This window comes from Mastigoproctus giganteus, chromosome 4 (genome assembly GCF_048544385.1).
Source record: "Mastigoproctus giganteus isolate SK-2022 chromosome 4, ASM4854438v1, whole genome shotgun sequence".
In the NCBI taxonomy this organism is placed as follows: domain Eukaryota; kingdom Metazoa; phylum Arthropoda; class Arachnida; order Uropygi; family Thelyphonidae; genus Mastigoproctus; species Mastigoproctus giganteus.
This window is the reverse complement of record NC_143578.1, coordinates 33160104-33187321: the sequence shown is the minus strand read 5'-3', so window position 1 is coordinate 33187321 and position 27218 is coordinate 33160104. Positions and strand designations below refer to the sequence as shown.

Genomic DNA, 27218 nt, shown 5'->3' with positions numbered 1-27218 from the left:
TTTCCAGCCAGTGTGAGGAGTTGGATGATTGCCCTGAGAGAGAGAGAGAGAGAGAGAGAGAGAGAGAGAGAGAGAGAGAGAGAGAGAGACAAAAGTAGAAGGGAGTCAACAAGAAAGAGACAAATGATGATATCCAGCTCAGGACCCTGTGTATGCCAAGCCCATACTCACCAAATGTGAGCCCCTGGGGTAAAATCTCTACAGGTAGACAATAAAATCTGTTGTATAGTTTGCATTTTGTTAAGCTTCTTACAATATGAGAGAGAATCCTGAATGCATAGCTGCCCATCTAATGCATGTAGGTGCTTACATGCATTAGATGATTTTTCCTTCAATAAATCAGAGTTACAATGGGAAAGTGAGAGCTGAAGGATGAAATCCATGCATACTAATTAGTCATATGACACAGCTAGTCTGGTAGTAGTAGTAGTAGTGGCATTTGATGCAAGAAAGCAAGTGTATGAGCTTATGCAGCATCAGCCAAAAAAAAAAAATAAAAATAAAAATCACACCATTCCCTCCAAATCCCTGTCCAGTTCCTCCTTAAATTTATTCAACCTATCAACTTCCACAACGACAGATGGAAGTTTGTTCCAGCAATTAACCACCCGCTGGCTAAAGGCAAATTTCCGCACATCTAATCTACATCTGTCTTTTCTTAATTTGAATTTATGCCCCCTTAGGTTCGTAATCTGAACAAGTGGAAGGATCCCATCAGAATTCAGCGTGCTCAACCCATTCAAGGCCTTATATACCTCAATCAGATCACCGCGCAGGTACCTAGTCTCCAGCCACTGCAATTTGCAGAACTTAAGCCTCTCTTGGTAAGAGGATCCCTTCATTCCCCTCACCAATCTTGTTGCCCTTCTCTGTACACGCTCAAGCAAATTGACATCCTTCCTAAAATGAGGCCTCCACACCTGTACGCAGTACTCAAGGCGTGGCCTGACCATTGCCTTATACAGAGGGATAATCACCTCCTTTTCCCTGCGTGCGATCCAGACTAGATTACGGGTCCCTGGTATACAATTCGGCCAGAGACAGTGTACTTCGTTGGCTGGATCCTGTCCATCATCTGGCACTCCGTACCGCTATTGGAGCATATCGAACATCTCCAGTCCAGAGCTTATACGTCGAAGCAAACGAACCGCCGTTATCGCTTCGTCGTAAGCAGTTGTCTCTAAACTACGCTCTAAAACTGAAATCCCTGCCAGACCACCCTACGTGGCTATCCGTTTTTGAGCCACGATGGGAAAATTTGTATAACACACGTAAGACTGCCAACCGACCTTTTGGTATTCGTGTCCAAGAGCTGCTCAAAGAATTTAATATCAAGGTAGACAAGGTTGCCCAAACACCGAAGCAACCCCTTCCACCCTGGCATGCTCATTTCCCGGCATGTGACTTGTCACTTAGAAATTGGGGAAAGTCGGACACTCCATCGTCTGTCTACCTGCAGCTTTATTCAGCACACCGAGCTGAATATTCTGACTTCGCGCCAGTTTACACAGACGGCTCGAAGTCGGAATCATATGTGGGATCTGCTGCTGTCTTTACAGACAGCATTACATCAGAGCAGATTCCCTCTGAATGCAGCATATTTACTGCAGAGCTGCTCGCTATAGAGTTAGCCTTGGATCACATTAGTAAATGCGAATACCAACGGTTCATTTTGTATACCGACGCTCTCAGCGTGTTACAGGCTTTAATATCTGTGAGATATAATTCTCATCCAGTTCTGTCTAGCATTCAGCAGAAGATTCACTTCCTCCGTGAACGTGAATATGATATCCGCTTCTGCTGGATTCCCAGCCACATTGGGATTAAGGGAAATGATTTGGCTGACAATGCAGCCAAATCAGCAGTTCCCAATAATAATCGCTGCCTGTCAGTCCCTTATACAGACTGCAGGCGAATAATACACGAAAAGATACACTCCCAATGGCAGGATTCGTGGAATAGACAGACTGCGAATAAATTATATCTTATAAAGCCTTTAATTGAACCGTGGCAGTCTAGTCTGCGCAGGAATCGTAAAGAGGAAGTTGTTCTCGCCCGGACCCGCATAGGACATAGTCATTTGACTCATTCGTTTTTGCTGAGGGCTGATGACCCTCCTATGTGTGAGTCCTGTGGCACAATTTTATCAATTAGACACATTTTAGTTGACTGTCCAGATTTTAGCAATATCCGTTTTACCGCTTTTAACCATCTGACTGAGCCGTATACACTCAGTCAGATTTTATCTGACAATGACAATGTGTCTGCTATTTTTAGCTTTTTGAAAGCAATAAACGTTTTTAATCGTATTTAAAATTCATGTTATTATTATTTCGTTTATTGATTTATCATTGTAATTAGATCTGGACACGGTGGCCTAATTAATTAGGTCATGAGATGTTAAATTTTTATATATTACCTGGTCTTGGCGCATTATAGCCTTAGATGCTAATGCGCCAATAAAACCAAACCAAACCAAACCTTTTCCCTGCTAGCAAAATTCCTATATATCATTGGCAAAACCCCATGACCTGCCCTGGCAGCCTGTCTGCATTGCTCAGAAAACTTCATATCTGACTGCACAATTACTCCCAGGTCTTTTTCATTTTCTACCACCTTAAGTGTAGTACCACACAGTCGGTACGTTTCTCTGGGGTTGCTTCTACCCATATGCAGTACTTTGCATTTGTCGAGGTTAAACTTCAGTTGCCACTTCTTAGCCCATCTGCCCAAATTATCTAGATCCTGTTGCAGTAGCACACTGCCATTAACAACCCTGCCAACCTTTGTATCATCTGCAAACTTCGACATTAAGCCTGATATACCTTCATCAATATCATTGATAAATATACAAAATAACAGTGGACCTAACACCGAACCCTGTGGGACTCCACTAATAACATTAGTTCACGAAGAGCAGCACCCATTGATTACCACCCTCTGTCTTCTCCCACTTAACCATCCTTTTATCCATTGTAGCAACTTACCCTTGATACCATTCTGCTCCAATTTGTACAATAGTCTTCCATACGCAACAGTGTAAAAAGCACTTAGTCTTGTGCACTTGAATGATATAAGGATTCGCTGTGAAGAAACGTCTTATAAAAGTACCAAGCGGGTATAAAGAACCCTGTTGGAGTAAATGGAACTGGTCAGGAGTACAGTCCAGTATAAATGGTAAGTGGATATCTTGGTTCGAAATTGCTGCACTGACATAGTTCCTCTTCGACTACCCTGTAATTTTGGTTAAAGCCTTGAAACGAACAAACTCTTTGCCTTTCTTGAGAAACAAACTGTATTGACATAGATTTTAAGTTTTGATAAGGTTGAACACACTCTTCCTCGCGTTATGGACGGGATTCGAATCTCACGACGAATACCATCAATTATGTTTCCGATGGAGGGTAGTAGCATTTTCAGAATATAATTTCACATTGGCAGGATCACCTTAAATATTTGATATTGTTGTATGGTTTTAGGAGTAAGACTAAAGTCATATTGCTCCTTGTATACTGTCTGTAAATTGTGTTCTGTAGTCGATTTTCTGTTTTCTGGACGAAAAACTCGCGGTTCCGGGAGAAAAAAAACATTTCGCCTGAGAACGACTAATTCAGCCACGTTGTGGAAAATACCAATAAGAATTCCTCACGTCATCGACTGGACTAGAATTCGGGTTTTTTCCACCCAGTGTAGGGAGGACGGCGATTATACCAACTGTGCTACCTATGAGGGTATCTGATATTGTGTTATTGCTACAATTGAGTACAGATTCTCTGATACGTGTTGAAATTGTCACAGGAGAGTGATTTTCATGAAACACGGACAGTGGATTATCAACTCGTTGTCTTCACAACGAGTTGCCATATTACACTGCTTTCCAACAAGTTTCTAAGCTAGAAGGGCAGTTTAACCTTAGAGATCGTTGTGCAAGCAGATATGAAGTTTTCTGAGCAGTGCAGACGGGCTGCAAGAGTAGCTCATGGTGTATTGTCGATGATATATACGAATTTTTCTAGCAGGGATAAGGAGGTCATTATTCCCTTGTATAAGGCAATGGTCAGGCCACACCTAGAGTACTGTATACAGGTCTGGAGGCCTCATTACAAGAAGGATGTAGGGAATCTGGAACGAGTACAGAGAAGGGCAACAAGATTGGTGAATGGAACAAAGGGGCGCTCTTACGAAGAAAGGCTTAAGTTTTGCAAATTACAGTGTCTGGAGACTAGGCACCAGCGAGGTGATCTGATTGAGGTGTATAAAGCCTTGAATGGTTTGAGCATGCTCAATGCTGATGGGATTCTTCCTCTTGCTCAGAAAAATCACCTGAGAGGGCATAAATTCAAATTGAGGACAGATGTAGGATAGACGTGAGGAAATTTGCCTTTAGCCAGCAGGTGGTTGGTTGGTGGAACAGACTTCCATCCCTTGTAGTGGAAGTTGATAGCCTAAATAAGTTTAAGGCTCAGCTGGACAGGTATTTCGAACGAACAGAGGGGTGAAATGGAAGTGGTTATTTTTTATTTATTTTATTATTTTTTTGGCTGATGCTGCATAAGCTTGCTTTCTTGCATCTACTACTGCTAATCGTATTACATCGCCAAAATGTTAATCTGATATTGTCTCATATTATATACATTTTAATAAATGGCAGATTAACTTTTTTGTGATGTCATTCAGTCGACAGTAGTTCAATTCAAGTGCAATCCGTTATGAAGGCAACGTTTGCCCTGCTAATAGCAGCAGTTTTATCATACTGGCTGCAAAAAAAAATAAAAAAAGCGCATACTTATAGAATTACCACTTATAACACGTGAATAGTAAGACAGTTTACTCAGTTAATAACTAAATTCCTAATTATTTAATGTAATTTCCTAATACATTAAGGGGACGTTTCGCGAATCTTGCCAGTACCCATCATCAGACTATATATTGGCTGTTGTCAATCCCCTGCTTGCCGAATGTCTCGAACCCTGCTGTACATTCTTGGGGACAGAGGAATGTGGTATGTTGTCGTGGTAGAATTTTTTAGGGGTATCAGTGACTAAGGCCATATTTGTTCCATGTACACTGTCTGTAAATTGCGTGGACGAAAAACCCGAAAAATTATGAATATTCTGACATGGCAGAACCATTTATTTTAGACAAGTTGACCTCAGTTGCTAAAAACATCAGTCTCTGAAAATGTCGAGGCCTGGACCTTCTGCAAAATGTCTTTGCAGATTTTTGAAACTGAAACCACTTGTTTTGCTTCAGCTTTTCAACTCTTGTTTATCTGAGGGATTATTTGTGAAACAGTCGAAAATGTCATTACTGAAATTGATCAAAAAAACCTGTAAAACCACCACTTGATCCCAGATCTTATAGACCAATTTCTGCTTCCTAATCTCAGAATATTTTTAGAAAGATTGCTATTCGGTTAAATCAAATCCTAAAAGGAAGGACCATGATCTCTCCCAATCAATATGGTTTCTGTCAGGGACACTCTGGCAAAGATGCACTAGTGGATTTTGTTTTTCACATAGAAAATCCAGACAGGAAATACATTCTGGTCATCTTCATGGACTTTGCGGGTGCTTTTGACTCACTTTGGTTAGGGAGTGCACTCAAATGTCTGCATCAGGCAAAATGTCCTCTTAATTAGTAAATTTTAATAATAAAGAGTACTTTAATGAGTTATTCTGGTCAAGTAAAATTTCTTCTTAGGTTTGCAAGCAAGTATATTAGGGCTGTCCACAAGATTCCATTCCAGGACCACTATTTTGGAACCTAGTCCTTCAAGAGTGGATATCTCAATCTTTTCAAAATGCAAAACTTATTGCTTAAGCAGACGATTTAACAATTTTAATTCCTAGTGCTATGAGAGCAATCAGCAAATAGTATTCTTCAAGATCTTTCTCAGTGAGTCAAAAGCACCCGCAAAGTCCATGAAGATGACCAGAGTGTATTTCCTGTCTGGATTTTCTATGTGAAAAACAAAATCCACTAGTGCATCTTTGTCAAGAACAAACTCAAAATTAGCCCTAAAAAGATCAAAATGATATTTGGAGTTAAACTAGATATTCGACATTCACAGATTAAAATAGACAGGAAACAAATTTCTATTGTTAAGGAAACCAAATTATTAGGTGTCACTATTGACTCAAAATTAAATTTCCTTCCTCGTCTGACCAATTTAGCTGGAAAAATTCGTAATCTACAGCTGTTGCGAGGATCTCTTGCTCAGAATGAGATGTCTCGAAAAACTTTGAAGATACATTATTATATTATCAAGCTATCTTTCTCCCTATGGTGACATATGCAGCTGGAACATGGTTCCATAGAGTGGGGGGGCAGCTAAATCTCAGGCTAAACTGGCCTCTCTTCAAAGGATGATGTTAGTAATGTTACGTGTGTGCAGAACTGTCTCCACCTCAGGTTTACAGATTTTGGCAGGGGTTATCCTCCCTTGATTATGATGTGATCTTTAGGGGAATTTGTTACAGATTTAAGAAAAAGATTCCTGCTAGTTTTCTTAGAATTATCATTGATAATAGTAAAAACATAAAGACATTGGAATGAGTTAATGAGTGATGGGTTCACTGAGACACTTGCACCCAGGGAATATTATAACTAAGTTCTTCATACCAGATGTGACATTCCTGTTGAATAAGTTTTGAAATGGTTTAACCTGTATACTTCTTTCATCATCACAGGACATGGATATCTTAATGATAAACTGTTTAAATTTGAATTATCAACAACAGATTGTTGTTGTTGTGGTGAAGTTGAAACCTGGAATCATGTGTCAATCTCCTGTCACTTGTATGACTTTAGGAATATTCTTAAATTAGAAGTTTATAACTTCTCTCCTGGAAATGAGCTCAATCTATTAATCGATATCTCAACTTTACAGAACTTTGCTAAAAATGCCTTTGAGAGAAAGAATATGGGTGTAAGACATCTAATGGCTAGAATGACTTTGACAACAGGTTTGAGACAACATCTGCCATCTCATTTTTGGATAAAAACCATACTATTTCGGATTCTTTTGAAACCATCGTGTTCCTGAATTTGACTTACTGATGAGTAAGCATAAACAGTGCATTTTTGCACAAATAGTGCAATTTTTTTTTATTTTTATTAATTATTTGTTTTTTAGTTTATTTTTTTTTCTTTACTTACACAAAGGGTGGTCCCCCACCCCTCTGGAATGGGCTCCTAGAGGATCCTGACTCACCTTCTGGCAGCACCAGGTGGATCAGTCTCTTTTGAGACAGTTTGTGCCATACTGGGACTGGTCCACCCTCCCGTGTGTGGATGGGTACCACACCACGGGAGGAAAAAGCATCATTCACAGCAACAGAACATGCACACTACTCACACAAACCTACACCAAACACATTTCTGGCCCTTTTACTGTGATTGTGTTCTTCTTTTGACACAGAGTTGAACAGATGTTCCAGGTGCCACCCTTTACATATACACGACATATTCCCTTACTACTGTCTGCATTAGGGTAAACATGAGTTGCGTAAGCAGGATATAGCAAATTTGGCCTCATACCACAGAACACACTTTGCACTCATGAGTTGCCTGATACTGTTATACTCGTATATTCAAACCCATATGGCCCTCACTAAGCACAATGCATATTAAGCAGTCCTTCCCATACACCATGTAGAAATAGCCTGGGTTTGAATCCTATCAATGATGCAAGAAATTTTTATGGGCTTTTCACAAAAATTTGCAATTTTGGATGAAGGGACCAAAATCAATTCAGACAAATCAAAAAAAGAACGTTAATTAATTAAAGCCTGTCAAAACAGCAATGTTGTTTCAACATAACACGGCACAACCTCACTGCAGCCATTTTAAGTCACTCTGCATCCTCCTCATAGTCCAATTGACTTTTTGTTTCCAAAGCTTAAAGAACACATCCAAGGCAACAGATATGAGTCCAGCAAAACAGTTACGAATCCAACCTTCAAAGGCATTAGCTACAAGGGAAGTAAGGACATCTCAGCAAGGTGTGGTACACTTTCAAAGTGCTTTAAATCATTTCTTTCCATCTTAACACCATAAACTGAGCAGATATGTAACCTGCTTTTCTACTCCTCATCTACATATTTAATTTATTTTATATTTTTATCATGAGTTTTGTTTTTTTTGTAAATTGATTTCATGGGAACTCTTAAAATTGCTCCTAACATTGACAATCACTGGTTTATTTGGATAATCAATATAAAAATATTTTATATTTAAATGTCTTTATACAAAATTCATAAGCTTGATTTCATTCATTAATGAATAAATTTTAGTTTTTCTGTGCTAATTAGCAGTAGAAATTACAACATGAGAATGACATCTTGACACAACGTAGGCAAAGAGGAAAGAAAGTTTATTTTTGTGGTTCCAAGATTAACATTTTTTTTTACTTATCTTTGTGAATTAGCTTTAAATATAGAAAACTGCACATTATAGGACTAGGTTTCATGAGAAAAAAAAATCAGATTTTGAAAAGTATATTTTATATTAATACACAATCTGGTACACTATACCATACTAGCGCCTCCGTAGCCAGGTGGGAAGGAGCAGCAGTGCGTAGCATACACTTCTTGATTAGATCGGGGTTCGAGCCCGTCACCACCAAATACGGAGGATGCGGAAAGGTCAGGGAATGACCATCGCATATTCCCAGAGCAATATGGCCTTAGTTGCTAATGCTCCTAAAAACCAAATAAACAAACATACCATACTATTAATAAAGTTCTGTTTTTGGAAAAACTTCAGATGATATTTCAGTAACTTATAAATATACTTTCATTATTATGATGCATTAATAGTAACTCATTTAACCACAATCATTAACTTTATGACAATAAATATGAATGAATGAACATAGCACAGAGTCTGGTATTCTTTTGGGAAAGTCAGTTGTTAAATTCTAAGTAATATTTAAAAAATAATTACATTGTTTCTCAGGCTAACATCTTTGCATAAACTATTTACAAAACAGAAGATACCTACAACACTTCTCAACATAGGTAGCTTATCCACGTGGGCAGTCACATTTTGTGACTGCCTAGTTTGCCAATGGGATATGTCATAATAATAACTAGGATGCTACAAAAGAAAGCACTGTTCACCAAGGGCACCAGTTGTGGTAAGGTAGTCTAATGCCAATATCTGCTTCCTGAGGACGGCGCCTCCATAGCCAGGTGGGAAGGAGCAGGAGTGTGTAGCACACGCTTCTTGATTAGACCGGGGTTCGAGCCCGTCACCACCAAATATGGAGGATGCGGAAAGGTCAGGGAATGACCATCGCATATCCCGGAGCAATATGGCCTTAGTTGCTAATGCTCCTAAAAGCCAAATCACAAACAAACAAGCTTCCTGATATAGGTTCTCACCATATAAACCTTTTTTTGATAATCAAATCTGTTCTTGACATGCTGTATCCATTGTACTTTAAATTTTCATTTAGCTTGATATTTTTCAATATATTTAGTAAATAAATAATGACTCAGTTAAATGACTTCATACAATTACCAACAGGAAATTGTGACATCTTTAAAATAAATAATAAATCAGAACCTGGATGATAGTGAAAGAATAATCTTATCTTTTAATACCCTTTGTCGAAGACTAAAATAAAATTTGGGGCCTTACACCAGAGAATTTAGTAGACACACATTACCACTGAGTACCTACAATCCACAGACAAAGGGCCAAATAGCTTTAAAACAGCCGTCTGGGTGGTGGTATCTACTGAGAATAAGTAACAATAATAAGTGATGCTTCCTTAATAGGGAAGCATTACTTATTCAAAGTAATACAATTACAGGCAACTTTTAAAGGCATTCACAATATGAGATATAATAAAAACCAATGCCATTTAAACAAGTTCGGTGATTTGCGACATACAGAACTGATGCATTGCACCAACTTGTATGTACCCTTTGTTGATTAACAGCATGGGATAGGATATAAAAGTTACAGCGTTATATTTCAGTGCAGACACTGAAATATAACCCTGTAACTGTAATTTTAAACTGTAAACATCTCCATACAGAATTTCAGACTTTAAGGATTCTTTGGTCCCCCAGTGAGAGGAACTGGAAACTGGCTATCAATAAACCAAAGTAGTACTATAAATGCAGTACTTCAACATTTATAGACGAGCAAGATTAAGTGTCAACTTGGACTTTCTGAAGGCATTCAGTGTTCCTGTGAAAAGTAATGTGTATTCCTTATAGACAATTTTTAAACGATAAATTTAGAACTCTAGGGTGTGGTATTTGAATATTGAGATTGCAGGGACTCTTCCCAGAGATAGAATATGTAGTATTGGGATTTATTTGGTGTGTATAGGCAATTTTTTTTTAACTATGAATATCCCTTGTGTAAACTGTAGATAAATGGGAGACCATAATTTATATGTAAGGGTTGACTGAAGAGTTTTGGCTTATAAAAGAATATGTATAATTAATGCCTAACAGTTATTAAAGTTTTCTGTGAAATTAATGTGTCTGGAGTAAAAGTGTTTTCTCAAGGACATGGAATTAGCTTTACCAGCCTATACCTTACACTTTCATCTCTTACTTCAGATGAAAACTTTACATTTTGGGTGCATTTCACCTATACCAAAAATAAAACCTATACAGCTTTCTGGGCAATCTGCCAAATTATTAAATGCCAAAACACATCACTAATACACAAATATGTTGAAAGATGCCTCTGAGATATGGCCCTCAGCTCCATGAAGTATTCTAATTAAGTTCCTGGGAATTGAGTACTGGATCCTGAGATGGCTGAAGAGGATCGGAGGACTACCCTTTACCATCTCTGATCGATACTGCATACTAGCATGAATCCATGGAAAATCAAAATTGAGAAAACTTAATCACTCTTGTCTAACTGTTAACTAATTAGGATGGATTCACCCAAAGTGAATGATATAACTGCAGCCTCAAGTATCCTCCACAGAGAGTGACATAAACACTATAGGTTTGTTCTTTGGGTTTTAAGGACACATCAGCAACTAGAGCTATAATGCACCAAAACCACATCCAACACCAAGATAACAGTAGAAATTTCAGTGATTTAATTAATTAGGTCACTATGCCAATATGTATACAAATATAAATATGTAAAAAGGTAAATTTAAATACAAGAGAAAAGGTTTACTGATTTTAAAAACCGAAAAACAGCTGACACGTTGGCATTGTCAGATAAAATCTGACTGAGTATATAAGGCTCAGTCATATGAATAAAAACATTAAAATACATAAAACGTTCCTATTTATATTGTGGACACTTGCATAAAATATGACATATGTTTAAAAAAGGTGTCACAATCCTAACACATAGGAGAGTTATCTCCCTCAACAGGAATGCATGCGTAAGATGACAATATACTAAGTGGAGGTGAGCTAGAACAATTTCCTCTCTACAGTTCCTGCACAGACTAGACTGCCAGTGTTGGATAACAGGCTTTATGATATAGCTTATTTATAACCTGCTCTTGCCAAGATTATTGCCATTTGAAGGGTAATTTAGAGTGTATTACTTGCCTGTAATCTATATAAGGGACTAACAGGCCATTCTTGTTGTTATGGGTTTGCAGTGATCTAGCAGTGACATCAGTCAATTCATTACCAATAAGTGAAGCAGTTGATTTCAATGCGACTTGGAATCCAGCAGAAATGGATGTAAAACGAATGCTCAGAAAGAGAATGGAGCATCTGCTGGCCAGTTGTGGATGAGGATTAATCTCATCCCCAATAAAGCCTGTAGTATAGTTAATGAGAGAGTATATACACTACACATCTTTGATAGTTGTGAGTTTTAAGGCTAACTCTATAGCATACAGCTCAGCTGTTATGCTACATTAGCAGGAAATCTTCCCAGACATAGTACTATCTGGAAAGACAGCAGCAGATCCAACAGATAACTTTTACTTCAAGCCATCAGTGAAGACAGGCAAGAAGTCAGAATATTCAGTTCGGTGGGCAGTACAGAGTTGTTGTTAGACAGAAGATGGGGTAGTGGTCAAAGCCTAATTCTTAACAGTTGCATTTAAAAAAAGTACAAACCAAACAAAAGATGCCTGGTCCAGAGTGAGCATCAGTATATCGTATGTATGCAATTTAATCTCTTGTATTTTTGAAAGTAATTTTGCAAAAATGTTCAATGCTTATAATGTTTCAAATGAGCATAAAACAGGTGTAAATATAAAACTACTGAATAAAATTGAGGTTTAAATTTCCAATTTCTTTTTTTCCCTTTTTTTTTTTTTTTTTATTTGCTGTTATTAAGAGGGTATTATGGCTGCTGGCATTATAGCATGTTGGGAATTTTTTTTTTTTTTTTTGAGATTTTGGCTTGTCAGGATTACAGTTATCAGTATTATAGTAGTTGGGATAATGACCCAAACACAGCCCTACTACAGGATAACAATTATCCACTAAAGTTTATTAAAAGAAATGTGGAGAAGACAATCAACAGACATATCACCCTTCCCTACCATCCTGGGTGTGGTGAAAAGTTCAACAAGCTAGATAAGAAATATAAGGTTAAGATCTCATTCCAAGGTAACAGAAAGCTCAAACAAAACCTCACAAATTTCTCCCATTCCCCAGCACTGGTAACCAGAATTAGTTTTACAAGGTAACCTTGTAAACTAACAAGACCTATGTAGGTTAATCTTACAAGAAACTGAAAGCCCACATGAAGAAGCACACAGACCACAGGCTCATCAACCTAGCCTCCAGTGATTTGGTATTCTACAGAATCTCTGAAGTCCACAGCTTTAACCTGAAAACCCTCTGCACCCTAAAAATTTGTAGTAGTAGAGAAACCCCAGACAAGAACATCACTAAAGACTTCAAAAATCTCTCCCAGCCATCTGACATAAACAGAAATAGAGGGAGGGGCTACTGTTTCCCCACTGAATACAGCTCTTCCACCTTCCCAGCTGTTCCTTTATGGGCTTACCATTCACCTTCTCCCTCTGCTCTTTTCATACCCCTCCAATTACCTCCCTTCCTCCACCAAGTTCTCTGGCACTACTAACACTTCTTCCTCTTCCCAACAATCCAAGTGCCTTTATAAGCAACAATGGGAATCCCTCTGAAGTTTGCAGACCTATCAGAAACTTACTGTATATGCAGGCTCCTAGATCCCCTTCCAATATGACTCTGAATCAGTGACCAACAAGTGATCCATTCAAGGACAACAGACTATGACCCTGTTCTAACAAAAACCTGTGACAAAGTATTCTTTATCAGTCATTGTCTATGTAGCTCAACAGTTCTGTAAGGAATGTAGATATCTGTTAGCAAATTTATATATACATCCTTAATCAATACAGATTGCAAAATTATTTCCAAAGCCATCGCCAATCAACTGAAATCCATTCTTCCTAATATCATCAACAAACATACTCAGTACCAGGAAGATCGATATACATGGCAATTTCATCTAATCCATGACCTCCTCTCCACTGCAAACAGCCAACAGGAATTCCCAGCACTAAATTAGCCTTGACCAGGAAAAGGCATTCAACAGAGCTGAGCACCACTACCTCTTTGAAACCCTGAAAGCATTTGGATATGGGCCCTACATCATCAAAACAATCCACCTGCTATACAAGGAAGCCAAATTCTTCTTAAAACTGAATAACCAGCTCACCCACAACCTTTGTTACTCCGGAAGAATAAAACAAGGCTGCCCACTCTCCAGGCACCTCTACACAATTGCCACTGAACCTTTCCTTAATAAAATTTCCACCAGTCTACAATCCCGACGAATGCTGCTACCAGAATCTCACCTAAAAATAATCCACTCAGCATAGATGAGTGGATTATTTTCAGCACAGATAACGTCACAATTATTATAAGTGAGAGTGAATTTGAAGACTAAAAAAGCTCACAATCTCTACGCTCAAGCATCATGTGCAAAATTGAACAACCGTAAGGGTGCTCTCACATAGAACACAGGTGACTGCTTACTTGGAACCAGCAGCTACAGGTAGCCTAAATGAACAATGTAAGTCAATGGGAGCACATACAATAAGATTGTGTGGACAGCAGCATCGCTTCTTGTGTTAATCCCCTAGCTTACCTCAACAAATTAAGCTTACTGATTCTCAGGGAAGTACAGATGTTACTAAACTGGGTATGCATTGTTCGCACCTCTGGCCTGCAGGAAATTTTTAGAACTGCTGTTGTTGCAGAAAACATGAATTCATGGAGATGTAGAGAAAACTTGTAATCCAAAAGTTTTAAGCATGGATACTGAAATTTTGTTTTCAGACTGACTTTTATGGATTTATGTCAAACTCGCAATATGGGACAAAAGTGTCAAACTGCATTCAAACAGAAATACCACGGAGAAATGCTGGCAAAAAAAAATAATAAATAAAAAAAAATAATAAAAAAAAAATACCATTATATATTTTTATTTTCTCAAAGTAACAACAGTTCTTTTTTTTTTTCTTATATTTATCTGTAAAGTGCTAATAAATACTGTATGTAGAAATAGTCGGTCAGTCAGTGTTTTTATTATTCGAATTGGAAACGGCATTTCTCGATTCATTCTGATATATTTAAACACTTCCAATTCATTACATAAATTATGATATTCAAAATTTTGCCTACTGTAATGTACAGGGATTGGGTATGCCCATCAGTTCCTTACTGTTTTCAAACCTTGAAAAAAAAAAAAATATAATAAAATAATAATAATAATAATAATCATCATGACAACAAAGAAATAAAGTTTTGGAATATCTAAAATGAACTTTTCATTACTTCAGTTTCTGGATTTATACTTATTCTGTTTCTAAAAACATCACATTAAATTTTATTATCATTGATTTTTTGTAATTAAATGCCTTTTTTAAAAAGTTTCTTATTGTTTTGCTTTGTACAACAAATTGCAGCCTGCATGGTGCACAAAATATGCATTATATTTTAAATCAAGACCTTAAAGTACTGAATTGACATGTATCATATTATGGATGTTTTCAGGCTCTCTTTCTACACAACTGAACTCTTACAATTAAATTTAAATCGAAACAATCAATCAAAAATGTTTTAAAGTGACACAATAACAGTACATAATTTACCTTACAATTCATAAAAAATCAAATATTACATTCAACGGGATTGTTAACAATAAACGTTGTGAAAATATCTCTTATATTTTTCGATGTGTTGGGGAGTCTTCCCCTATCTTGTATTTTTAAATTTTTTTCATAAACTCCACTAGATATATTAGGCAGTTGCCTTTCTGGTCCTTTTTTATCAATTATAGTGTTGTGCAGAATGCACACACATTTGATAATGTTGTCCGCTATATTTATATCAGTTTTGATATTTTTGGGCAAAATTCGCCATTTTGAACCCAATATGCCAAAAGCACATTCCACTGTTTTCTGGCTCTACTTAACCGTTTATTGAACGATTCCCTTTCAACAGTTAAGCTTCTGCCACTGTACGATTTTAATAAACAATCCAGTAAGGGATATGCCTCATCCCACATGGAGCCTTGATATGCGTTTTTGCCATTTTTTCTAGGTGCGGAATCTGAAATTGGTTATTTTTTATTAATTTATACAAGGCAGAAGCTTGAAAGGTCCCCCATCACTTTGCTTGCCATACCCACCAACGTCCACTGTGATGAATTATGGGCGTTTGCTACACCTTGCAAAACAATGGAATGAAATTTTTATAATTGAAAAACACTGGGCCCGAATTTTTTGGGCACAACACATGAACGTGTTTGCTGTCTATTGCTCCTAAAACATTAGGAAAGTTGCAAATTTTATAGAAGTCTTCAGCCACTGATTTCAAGTCGTCTTTCGTTGGTGATGGCATATGAATGGGCTATAGTTCTTCCCATAAAATTACAACAGTCTCCGAAATGACTTTGCTAATGGCAGTTGCCCCCATTCTAAACGAATAAGCTAGAGTTCCGAATGAAGATCCAGTGGCTAAATATCTGAAAACAAAAATGTTTTAAGTACTTAACAGTTTTAGTTTTATTTTGACATTTCTATAGCTAGGGTTACCAGATCTATAATTCAGAATCAAGAACAAAAAATTAAGACATTTTTAGTTTTAAAAACGAGGACATTTTAAAAATTATATTTATTAACAAAAAATTACATTACATATTTATTGTTACCGACAATCATTTTCAGTGAGTTTCGATAACAAAGTAAGTAATTATAAAATTTTGGGTTCGAGACAGATGGCAGTTTCTGATTTCGTCAGAGTGCCATTGAGGTTGAGAGAGTGTTTGGTAGCAAAGTCATAATTTGATTTGTTTGAGATAATATAGTCCCCTTGTGTAATTTTGGGATAATACAGTTCACTTAATGCGACCAGTGTAACGATTTTATTTATTCTGTTGTATTGATCGAAGGTGCAAAGCACAGAATATGAAATTAAGATTCGTTTTATAATGACAAAATACTAGGACATGTCCTTGGAAATGAGGATGTCTGGTAACCCTACTATAGCTTTCATTTATGATAATAATAAAATAATATAAAATAGCATGGGTTACTATCTTTTATTATTTTATGTTTCAGAAAGTGCCTAAAGAAAAAAATGGAAGTACTTGAGAGATCAATTCTCAATTGAACTTGGTAAAATTCCTCCTTTGCGTTCCAGAGATTCCGGAAAAAACTATGTTTCAAATGGCCATATTTTCAATCTCTGCTTTTCCTTAAAGATATTGTAAAAGCCAGGCCCAGCACAGGAAATTTATCTCAGGTTACTGCTCAAAATGAGTCCCTATTAGCAGCCATGATTGACGAAAATGAGGAAAATAGCAGCTTTCAAGAGCTATACATTGAACCAGAAACAATTGTTGAAATTGAAGACAGCGACAGCAGTTGGCATCCTCCTGGGTCATCTGTAACTCCGCCATCAAAAAAAAGGAAGAAGCTTTCTCAGAATGAAAGATTTAATATTGCTATGTTAAACATTCATTGAAAATAAAAAAACTACAGTATTTACAAGCAAAATAACAAAAAAGAGAGAAAAAGAACTTTACGACAATGATTTATTTTTTAAAAGTTTGCTTCCCGTGTACGAAAAGTGAAGGGATCACAGAAGATGGCTTTCAGAATTCGTGTGCTACAACTTGTAGACGAATTTGCGTACCAGAATTTGTGTATTATTTAAAAAAAAAAAAATCCCACGTACCTTAATAAAACGTTGTTAACCACTAAGCAAAATGTTTTGTTTTTATTGTTATTTTTCGGAAATAGTCTCCAAAATGTTTTTAGAACTGTACATTTTACTTACCTCAAAGTAACAATATTTATTGGCAATATTGGCTGCCTATGCCAATTAGTCCAAGTTTTGGTCAGTCGACATTCAGTGTTTTCTAAAATATAACTGAAAGTTTCTTGATTCATTCTTAAATATATAAAAAATCTCTCTCCGTGCTGTTTTAATTCTTTAAATAAATGGCGATATTCACCGAATTTTTTTCTATTGGAATTTAATGGGTGCACGCCTGTTCTTCATTTATTCATTTTTAAAAGAAAAACGTTTTCCACGAGGATTGATTCATCTGAAGAACTGGAACTCGACGACATGTAAGAGTACATTCTTCTCAATTCACACATGAAGACAGGATTATTTTCTGGCTTTGTTACTCACTTAAATTCTGTCATTCCGGGATTGCTATTAGTAAAATTTCAACCAATCGTCAACATGGCTTGGAACGCAGTAACTTATTGCGGACCAATCGAAAGATTAGAAACAATTATTAAGGTATTATGATGTTTGATTGTAAAAAGCATAACATTTTTTAATTTAGGTTTTTGAAAACTTCGAGTGCCTTACATGCAAATGCATATTAACAACGAAAAAGCTTGTATATGATTACAGATGATATAAAAATTTATTATAACAGAAACTCACAATTACAATTTAAAAAAAATTGTAGATTTATGTACGCAGTGCATTACATAAATATACAGGGCGATTCAGAACTATGTTTCAGAAATGTGCATGGAGGTCAGGATCACGGTAACAAGCAAGAATCATATAGGAACATATGGTCGCATGCACAACCCAGAAGCGCAAGAGGGTGCTGCATGTCGGGAGGAAAGGTGGCCAGGATGAAGTAACGGGAAGCATCATTTGTGTGTATGAGCATCCGAAAGGATGAATCGCTACACGAACAGCGAAATGGCGGATATGCACCTCGTTTATGGGGCAGCTAATTGCAGTGGAGCAGCTGCTAGGGAAGTGTATCGTTACCGGTTTCCAGACGCATCCCTTTTCATACCATGTTCGGATGTCTGCATAGTCAATTGTGCGAAATGGTGAGAGCACCCTAAGACCAGTGGCCTTTGGGCTGGCAACTAGAAAACCAGAACCGACCCCCCCCCCCACATAATACACATGGTCCAGCGAGGGACAGAAATATCTAGGTGTGTATATCAAGCAATACCCCCTTTTCTCCCAGAAGAACTAGCCTAAATTTCTGAGTTGCTTCAACAGAGTACTAGGGAAATGGGGAAGAGTGTGTGCTACATCTTCACTGACAGGGAAAGTGCTTGTGGTCAACCAGATGGCAGCAAGCATTCTCTGGAACAACCATCAAAGTTCTAACTCCACCTATTAAATTCTTCCACCAAATCCAAGCATCTATCCAAAGCCTCCTTTGGAACAAAACCAACTGGATATTCTGCTCTAAACTCTGCTAGCTATTCACTCAAGGGGGTCAGGGGTTGGTCTCTCTTGAAGACAAAATTACAGCCTTCCAGATCACCTTTCTTCTAAAGACACTACAAATAAAACTCATATTCTGCCACTATGGATAAACTACCAGCAACAGCTACAAGAGAGCTATTTTTATCAACAATCTTAGGAATGGACATGGCTCCAGCACCACTCAAACTACCCTACTTCTATAAAGACACACTGCACCGCTGGAAGAAGCTTAACCTTCACCACACTCTTGAGGGAACATCACTTCCCGCAATACTTTCAGACTTCCTCTTCTATAATAAAAGGATAACAGACCCTGCAACTGATGACCATCTCCTTTTTCCTATGTGGAATTGGGCCTATAAGTGACCTCCTGACACCGTGCCTTGAATGGAAATATTCTGTAGACCTGCCAAATAAAACTATAAATGCACAGCAGCAGCACAAACTTCTAAAATCTGCAATTGCACAAGCCTTTCCAGACATCACAAAAGCAAAAGGGATTGAAAATGTCACTAGATCCTCACCTGCACTAACCTGTCATCACATCACCAAAAGACACATTATCTGTCTCCTGTACCCTTCAAAAAAGTTTATCTGCTAATTATGTCATGCCTCACAGCCATGATTTTCCCATTATCCACTTGACAAGCTCTCCCTGTACCTTTCTCCACACACCATAAGCCACTATCTAACTTTCGGTGGAACCTTCTGTACAGGACTAAATATTCCAAATCGGACACAGTCCAATGGAGACTGTGGCACAACATCCTTCCTACCCCAGTCAAGCTACAAAGTTTCAGATTATGTGCCTAAAGTACTGCCTCTTCTATGGCACTCCAGGTACCTGATGCACCCTGCGATCAACAAACTGATCAAATACGCATTGGATGCTGCAAGGCTTGCCTGCAAGTACACCCACATTCGGGAGGTCTACTGGTATCTGCTTCACTCTAAACAGGCATCACACACCACTTGCAACTTCTTATTCATTGCCACAAAGGCCATCATCTACAAATTTTACCTGAAACACACAAGAAGCAGGGATGACGTGCCTCCCATCGACACATCAGTGTAACATCTCAAGTGGAGCCTACGGAGAAAGTTTAACAGAACAGACTTCTGCTCAAATTCCACCATAAGATCTGAAATTCTGAATTATCTTAACAGTGAATGGAACAGCAGCAGTCACCTCTTTGCCATCACCTTCAACATGTAACCTTTAGAATGAAGATCAACTGCCAAGAAACTGTCTTTTAATTCCCAAAGTTGAAATTTTTTTTTTTCCCTCCAAAATTTTCTTTATTTTATCACTTTTGTAGATAGAATATAAACAGATTTTTGAAATTGTATCTACTGTTCATGTTTAATTTAAAATATATATTATATATACGTTATACTAGCAACAGTCACTAGAGGGCTAACGATCAACAATCCTAAGCATGGATACGACACCAGTGCCACTCCAATTACCCTCCTTCTATAAAATGCAAGGCACCACTGGAAGGGGCTAAATTTCTATCACACCCCCTGATAGAACATCACTTCCTGAACTCTCAGAATCCTTATTTTGTAATAAAAAGATAACAGACCTTTGCAAATGATCACCACCTTATTTTTCTTATGTGCAACTGGGTAGCACTAAGGACCATAGGCAAACTCTTGTCACCCATGCCTTGATTAGAAAAACTGAGAAGACTTTCCCATGAAAACTGTAAATGCAAACCAATAACATGAACTTCTGAAATCAGCCATCATAAAAGCACTTCCAGACATCAAAAGGAATTGAAAATATTACTGGATCCTCACCTGCACCAACCTTTGTTTTCAAGCTGGATATCATCATTCTTCTCTTTCTTGGTGATTCCCTTCTACTTTTGACTCTCTCTCTCAGGGTAATTCGGGACTTTTTTTTTTTTTTTTTTTTGGCTGGTGCAGCATAAGCCTTGGGCTTCCTTGAACCACGTGGCTAAAGGCTGCCGTAGCCTAGTGGTCAGGCGCGTGGGTGCATAAGTACACGTGCCTTGAGTGACCAGGGTTCAAGCCCGTGACTGCTGAATACGGTGCTGTTTCTTGTATTCAATCTATCTTGCGAACTCCTCTGACCGTTTGGTCGTCCTGGAGTATAAACAGAAAATTTATTATTTATTTATTAATAATAATAATAATAATAGTAACATCAGAAGCAACAGTACCATTGTCACCTGCAAACTACGAAAACACATATCTGCTGATTACATCAACCACGCAGTTATGATCGTTCCCTCATCCGCCTGCAAAGCTCTCTGTAAACCGCCATCTAACTTTTAGTGGTACCTTCTCTACAGGATGAAATATTCTAAATCAGATGCAGACATCTAGTGGATACTGTGCCACATCCACCTTCCAACCCGTCATGCTATACCAGTTCAGATTATGTGCCTGAAATCACTGCTTCTTTGCACCACTCCACAAACTCTTCAACACACTTACCCGGCCTATCCTGTAAACTGCAAATTGATCGGGTATGCTTTGGATGCTGTAAGGCTTGCCTGCAACCACGCCCACACTCAGAAAGGCTAGTGGTACCTGCTTCACTAACACACACCATGTGTAATCACTTATTTATTGCTGCAAAGGCCATCATTTACATCTTCTACTTGAAGAAGCATGGATGACACGGAAGAAGCACAAGAAGCACGGACGATATGCCTCCTCTTGACAGATCTGCACAAGACCGCACGTGGAGCCTAAACAGAGGAAGCCGCAAAGCAAAATTTTGCTCGAGCTCAACCACCACATTTCCGAAATTTTCATTCATCTCAAAAGAGAATGGAACGGTTAGGATCACCTCTTCACTATCACTGAGAGATCCACTGCATTCTACATGTGAACTTGTGAAGAAGCTGATTAAATGCTAAGCACCTGTGTCATGCAAAATGTTATACGCAAGAGACTGTCTTTGACTTTCCAAAGTGGAAGTTTTCTCTCAAAGTTTGAATTACTTTTACCTTAATTATATATAGAATGTAAACAGATACTTGAAAAATGTATTTAGTGTTCATGTTTAATAAATAAAAAATCATATTCATTATATCATAATTTCAAAATTATAAAGTAACAGAATTGTACATATTCTAATCTTTTCTTATTACTAATGAAGTCTCCAAAAGATGGATACATAATGTATACTGTATGAAGATATTTTTTCAATCTGATTATAAAGAAAGCTATTAAAGTAAATGTTTTACCTGTATATGAAGTGTTATTTCACTCTCAAAACAGAGCAAGTCATGCAAAGTAAACAAAAACAAGTAATATAAAAAAAAAATTTTTAAAGTCAATTCCTACTTACGTCAACAAAGAAAAATTTTATTTTAGTTATTTTTTATTAAATAATTACAATTAATATAAATATGTATATACATATGACCAGAATCACAATATTAAGTGGCAAAATTGAAAGTGAATTTCCTTGCAATTTTCCATTTTCCTTTATATATATGGTGTTGGACTATTATTTTTATTCACATGTTTCATTTTCCATTTTGTTCCCTCCTTGACTCAGACTAGAACCCAGAATGAAAAAAGAATCTGAAAAAGAAATTTTTTTCCAGCGATCTACACGCTTCGCCACTGACGGTATTTATTCCTAAATTTATATCCTGCTAAATATCTTATATAAGAGAAATTTTTTTTCTCCCATATAAAACTAAAATTAATTAATTAAATTTAATTAATGAATTAATATTTGAAAAAACTGTATTAACATCAAGTGTCATCCACTACAAGTTTAAAAAATGTATTTGAACTTGAGTGGATGAATAAGAAAAATTTATCAAAAAATTATTGATTTTCGCAAGAATTGAACTCGCATTCTTCACCTTCACGTGAAAAATACTGAAATCCTTGCATTTTACCGATTGAGCTACTGCCTGTTGATTTCAATTTTATTCCTAAATTTATATAAGAGAAATTTTTTTCTCCCATATAAAACTAAAATTAATTAAATTTAATTAATGAATTAATATTTGAAAAAAACTGTATTAACATCAAGTGTCATCCACAAGTTTAAAAAAATTTATTTGAACTTGAGTGGATGAATAAAAAGTATTTTATTAACGATTGAAAATTTGAAAAAGATATATAAATATACATAGGGAGAGTGTGAACTAATAGTAGGAATTGAAAAAAAAAATTATAAACAAAAATAACAAATAAAATTAGCAAACTTAGCAAGACATTTGTGCCATAATGCTTTAAGCTTATATCTTTATCTTTAGAATTTATCAAATCTTTTAAATCAGTATACTTCAAATATGTCCGTGGTAATGTTAAAAGATGGTATGAAGAATATAAACCTATAAGTAATTAAATTTTCAAACTTGGCTTGATGGAGCTGAGTGGTTAAACCAGGAGTGCAGTAGTATATGTATTTGAATTGACCGTGGTTCAAGTCTGCACGACCGATAAATATGGTTAATGATTGTATTCTTGGTAAAATGATTACTTGTAAACTCCTTTCATTATGTGGTCACATAAGTGCATAAAAACAGAACAAATACACAAAATGAGTAAAGTACAGTATTTTTCCAAAAGGCTACAGGTAAAGAAGGAATGGATGCCAATCAGAATCAAAATAATAAAAAAGAAAATGGAAATGGATCAGTCATGTGTTAAAAAAAAAAACCACAGAAGGGTATTGGCAAAGATTAACTGGAGGCCTGGAGATTAACACTGGAAAAGGAAATGGAAGCAGTCTTGGTCAAAAATGAAACAAGTACATAAGATGGAGAGCTGTTATGGAAACCCTACATTTCAATTGGAGCAAAGTTGATTAAGTTTCCATTGCTAACCTGATGCCTGATAGGAGCCATTTTAAATTTTTCTTTTTTTATTTGAAAATGAAATCAAATCCTCCTGTGTATCTTTGTGCACAAATATTCTCTAGCTACTTAGTTACACAGCATTTTCTGCTTTCATTTTGACATACTTATGAATTACAAGACATTAAATTTTTCTTTGGCATTTAAAATACAACAGCAACACGTGTCTAATCTTACCATAGAGCTTTGGTTTCACCAGCCAAATATGAACAGCTGACGAAAATACAGATGCTAATTATGTCTTCCACACAGCATGCAAATATATGGGTTTCAATTTTTTTTTCTAAAAAATACGATAAAACTTCATTATTCTTATTATTGTTTCTCTCATTTGTTTTCATTCAATATTTATATTTTATATTTAATACTTTATATTTTTTTATTTTAAATACTTTATATTTAAATTTAGAAAATCATAATTAACAGTTCACCATTTTCAATTTGTAAAATAGCTAAAAATTAATTTTTTTATAATTAAAACTAAAACGGGATCACACCACACAAGTATCACTTTTAAAACTGAGAATGTGAGTGACAGAAAGTTAAGTATCCTCCATACCCGCACACATTTTATCACTGTTCTCATTCCAAAAGCAAATACTGAACTGTTAAAGATGCCAACCTCATTTATGATGCGATGTTATAAGACTCAACATATACCTTCACCTGGAGTCCCTGATACATGTTTGCTCAAAAACATTTTACACGGCATCAAAGTTATGCAAATCAATATAACATTCTAATATTGGTTAATTAGCATGCCAGCCATGTTAAAATTAAACAGGAGGAAATTTCATCATCCTTACAACAATTCATTATATTTCATGTTTGCCACTATAATTACAAACATACAGAGTACCTAAACATATGCCACACAAAACTTATTACAGAAAAAAAAAAAAAAAAAACCAGAAGACAACTTATGTTGCTTAACTTCATATTAGCATTTTTAAATCTTGCACAACCTGCATTAACCCCTGTGTACAATAAATATTACATATATTAGTCAATAAACTTGCTGATTTCCAACTGATTAACCTTAAATTAAAAATAATAATACTAAATTACAATAATAAACATATTTCTTCCCATGGCTTTCCTTCATGCCTCACATTTTCCATTCCTCAGATAATGAGAAGTAAATATTTTGCTAATTGTAGGAAACACAAAATGCGTAGAAATAAAATTGAAGTTTTATAAATACATACATATACATATATATATATTTTTTAAATTTAAGGCAATTCATTTCCATCAGCCGTCACCTGCCTGACATTCATGTTAATCCGGGCATACTTCAGGTAACATTTAAACTTCTCCCAATCACATAACTCTTCATCTAAATCATCTTCTGAAGTCCAGGGTGGGTTGCTATCTGAAAGGATTCGTGGCACTGCGTGATATGCAAGTCTGCTACTTCCTGCCATGATAACAATATCGCCACTGCGAATAAACATTGGCAAAGGTTTCTGAGACTTTGTGAGGCCCCCAAGTAAAAAGATAGCAGTCTGCCCAAAACTGAATGACAATAACGGTGCTGTATGATCAAGTTCAGAATGGTCAGTATGTCCTGCTAACGACGAATTTAAATTATAATAATTTATTATAGCCGCTTGTGGCCTAAAAGAAGGAAATTCTAATACACCAGCAGTGTGTTCTGCAAGATGACCAAGACACTGTGGAAACGGAGTACGATTTTCTTTGGAATAAACTTTCGTATTCCAATCATGATGGAACCCCAGAGTTGTCCATCTCAACTTGTCGAGTAAGTGACCTTTAGCTGGGTCCTGAATGCAATAAGATCTCCAGATATCATCCTCTACACTAATGTTGTAATGGGCATCAAGATTTGTTACATTTGGTTTCTTCGGATATTGCTGCACGCATTTCCTTATCCACAACTTCTGGCCATCCGAAGTAAATGGATTCGTTATAAAGTAAAAATCATCACAAGTTTTTAATTTGTAAATTTTCCATTTATGGTGCGAATATAATCCCAAAATATCACAAGATTTGCACAGATAACATGCGTCGGTACTTGTACTTACGTTAGCGTTCAAACTATTTTCAGAAGGCAAAATAAACTGAGAAAAGTCAAAAGGGCGATTGAAATCCAAAACACTTGAAATGTCCGGTGCTACTTTTCTTCTTTTAAAGTATTTAAATTCTTCCTTAAACAAATCTTGTTCACTCATCACGCACACCAACCTACAATGAAAAATATCACATGGCACAGCGCCGCCAAAATCCCTCCCCACCGCATGAAAGAATGCAAACTACTCCCCAAAAGTGAGAAAATATCCCTATATTATTAAAATCAATAATTTTTTTTATTAATAGTAGTAAATCGTAATTTCAATTTAATATTTTTTCTTGGCTTATTTATTTGAATTTTAATCAATTTATTAATTACTAGCATTATTTGAATGGCGCTTTCATTTAATATTATTGTTATTTATTTTTATTTTTTTCAAATTACCAGTTCCAAATGAACAAAATGAACAAAATTCCAATTGAACAAAATGACCATAAGCCTCAGGCTTCCTTGCACCATATGACTAATATTAATAATTAATAATAATATGATCAAAATTGATAAACCTCTACTTATTTTCTAAAAGGACATAAACTACTTATTTTTTATCAATGTTTATGGATTAATCACAATTCTAAGCATTGATCACAAAGTTGTAGAGATTGATAGTGATGTTACCTCTATAGAAAAGAGGATGTAAAGATGGAAGCTTGTCTACGCATCAATAAAATATCAATAACTACTGAAAAGGTTGTTTATCAAAATGCACGAATTCTATTTTTCGTCGAGCAAAAGTCCACGATTCGGGATGAAAAACGGTAGTTTCTGTGAAAAGAGGCAATTACTCTACCCCCTCCGAGTTCAACTGACTAGGTCATGGTGTGGGAAACAATAAAAGTTTCTTCTATTCTGGGAGAAAGTAATTTTCAACTTAGTCGAAAAGCGAATAAAAAATAAATCTCTCTGTGTAACGTGCAACACTTCAGTGGCACGATTCACTCCTTTACCAGTGAAGTCATCATGTGCAAGGAAACTATGGCCATGAGGCGTCAAAGATTATATCAGGAAATTAAATGTATTATATAATCGTTAGGGAGTGTATTGTATAATCGTTATATAATTATGTAATCGTTGGAAGGTTGATTTATCTCTTTGTCGGACAAAAAAAAGTTTATTGGAGAAAAAAGTCATGCAATAAGATCTCATTGGGTTTCTAAGGCATTATGAGTCAGATCGAATCTGGCTCATAATGCGATACAAATCCGAGTTTATGCGCGATGTTCAATTACAATAATACACACGAACCAAAACAAAATTTTAAAGAATCTTCATATCCTGAAAAAACTAATTGAATACTGTTTACCACCAACGGATGCATAAGATGTGGAGCCAGTGGACAATGGATGCAAAGGGAATAATGTCCCCCAGTCCTTGGAGGCGATCTTCTGGTAAAGGCAACATGTTTTTGTGAGAGCATTGGCCCTGTTGCCATTCTTGAGGAGCGGACCACTCGATTATTATTGCGGCACACAGTTTCTACTTTGTTACCGTTCCATCCTGTATGTAATGTCTCAAGATTACGATGCCATTATGCACAGG

General features: G+C 36.4%; 1 protein-coding gene across 1 annotated transcript; it reads right to left on the bottom strand.

The window, feature by feature from the left end:
* Positions 1-24819: 24819 nt before the first annotated feature.
* AlkB (alpha-ketoglutarate-dependent dioxygenase AlkB) lies at positions 24820-25779 on the bottom strand. The gene has a single exon (XM_090372202.1). The coding sequence runs from the start codon at positions 25777-25779 to the stop codon at positions 24820-24822; it is 960 nt and encodes a 319-aa protein (XP_090228328.1).
* Between the last annotated feature and the right edge of the window lie 1439 nt (positions 25780-27218).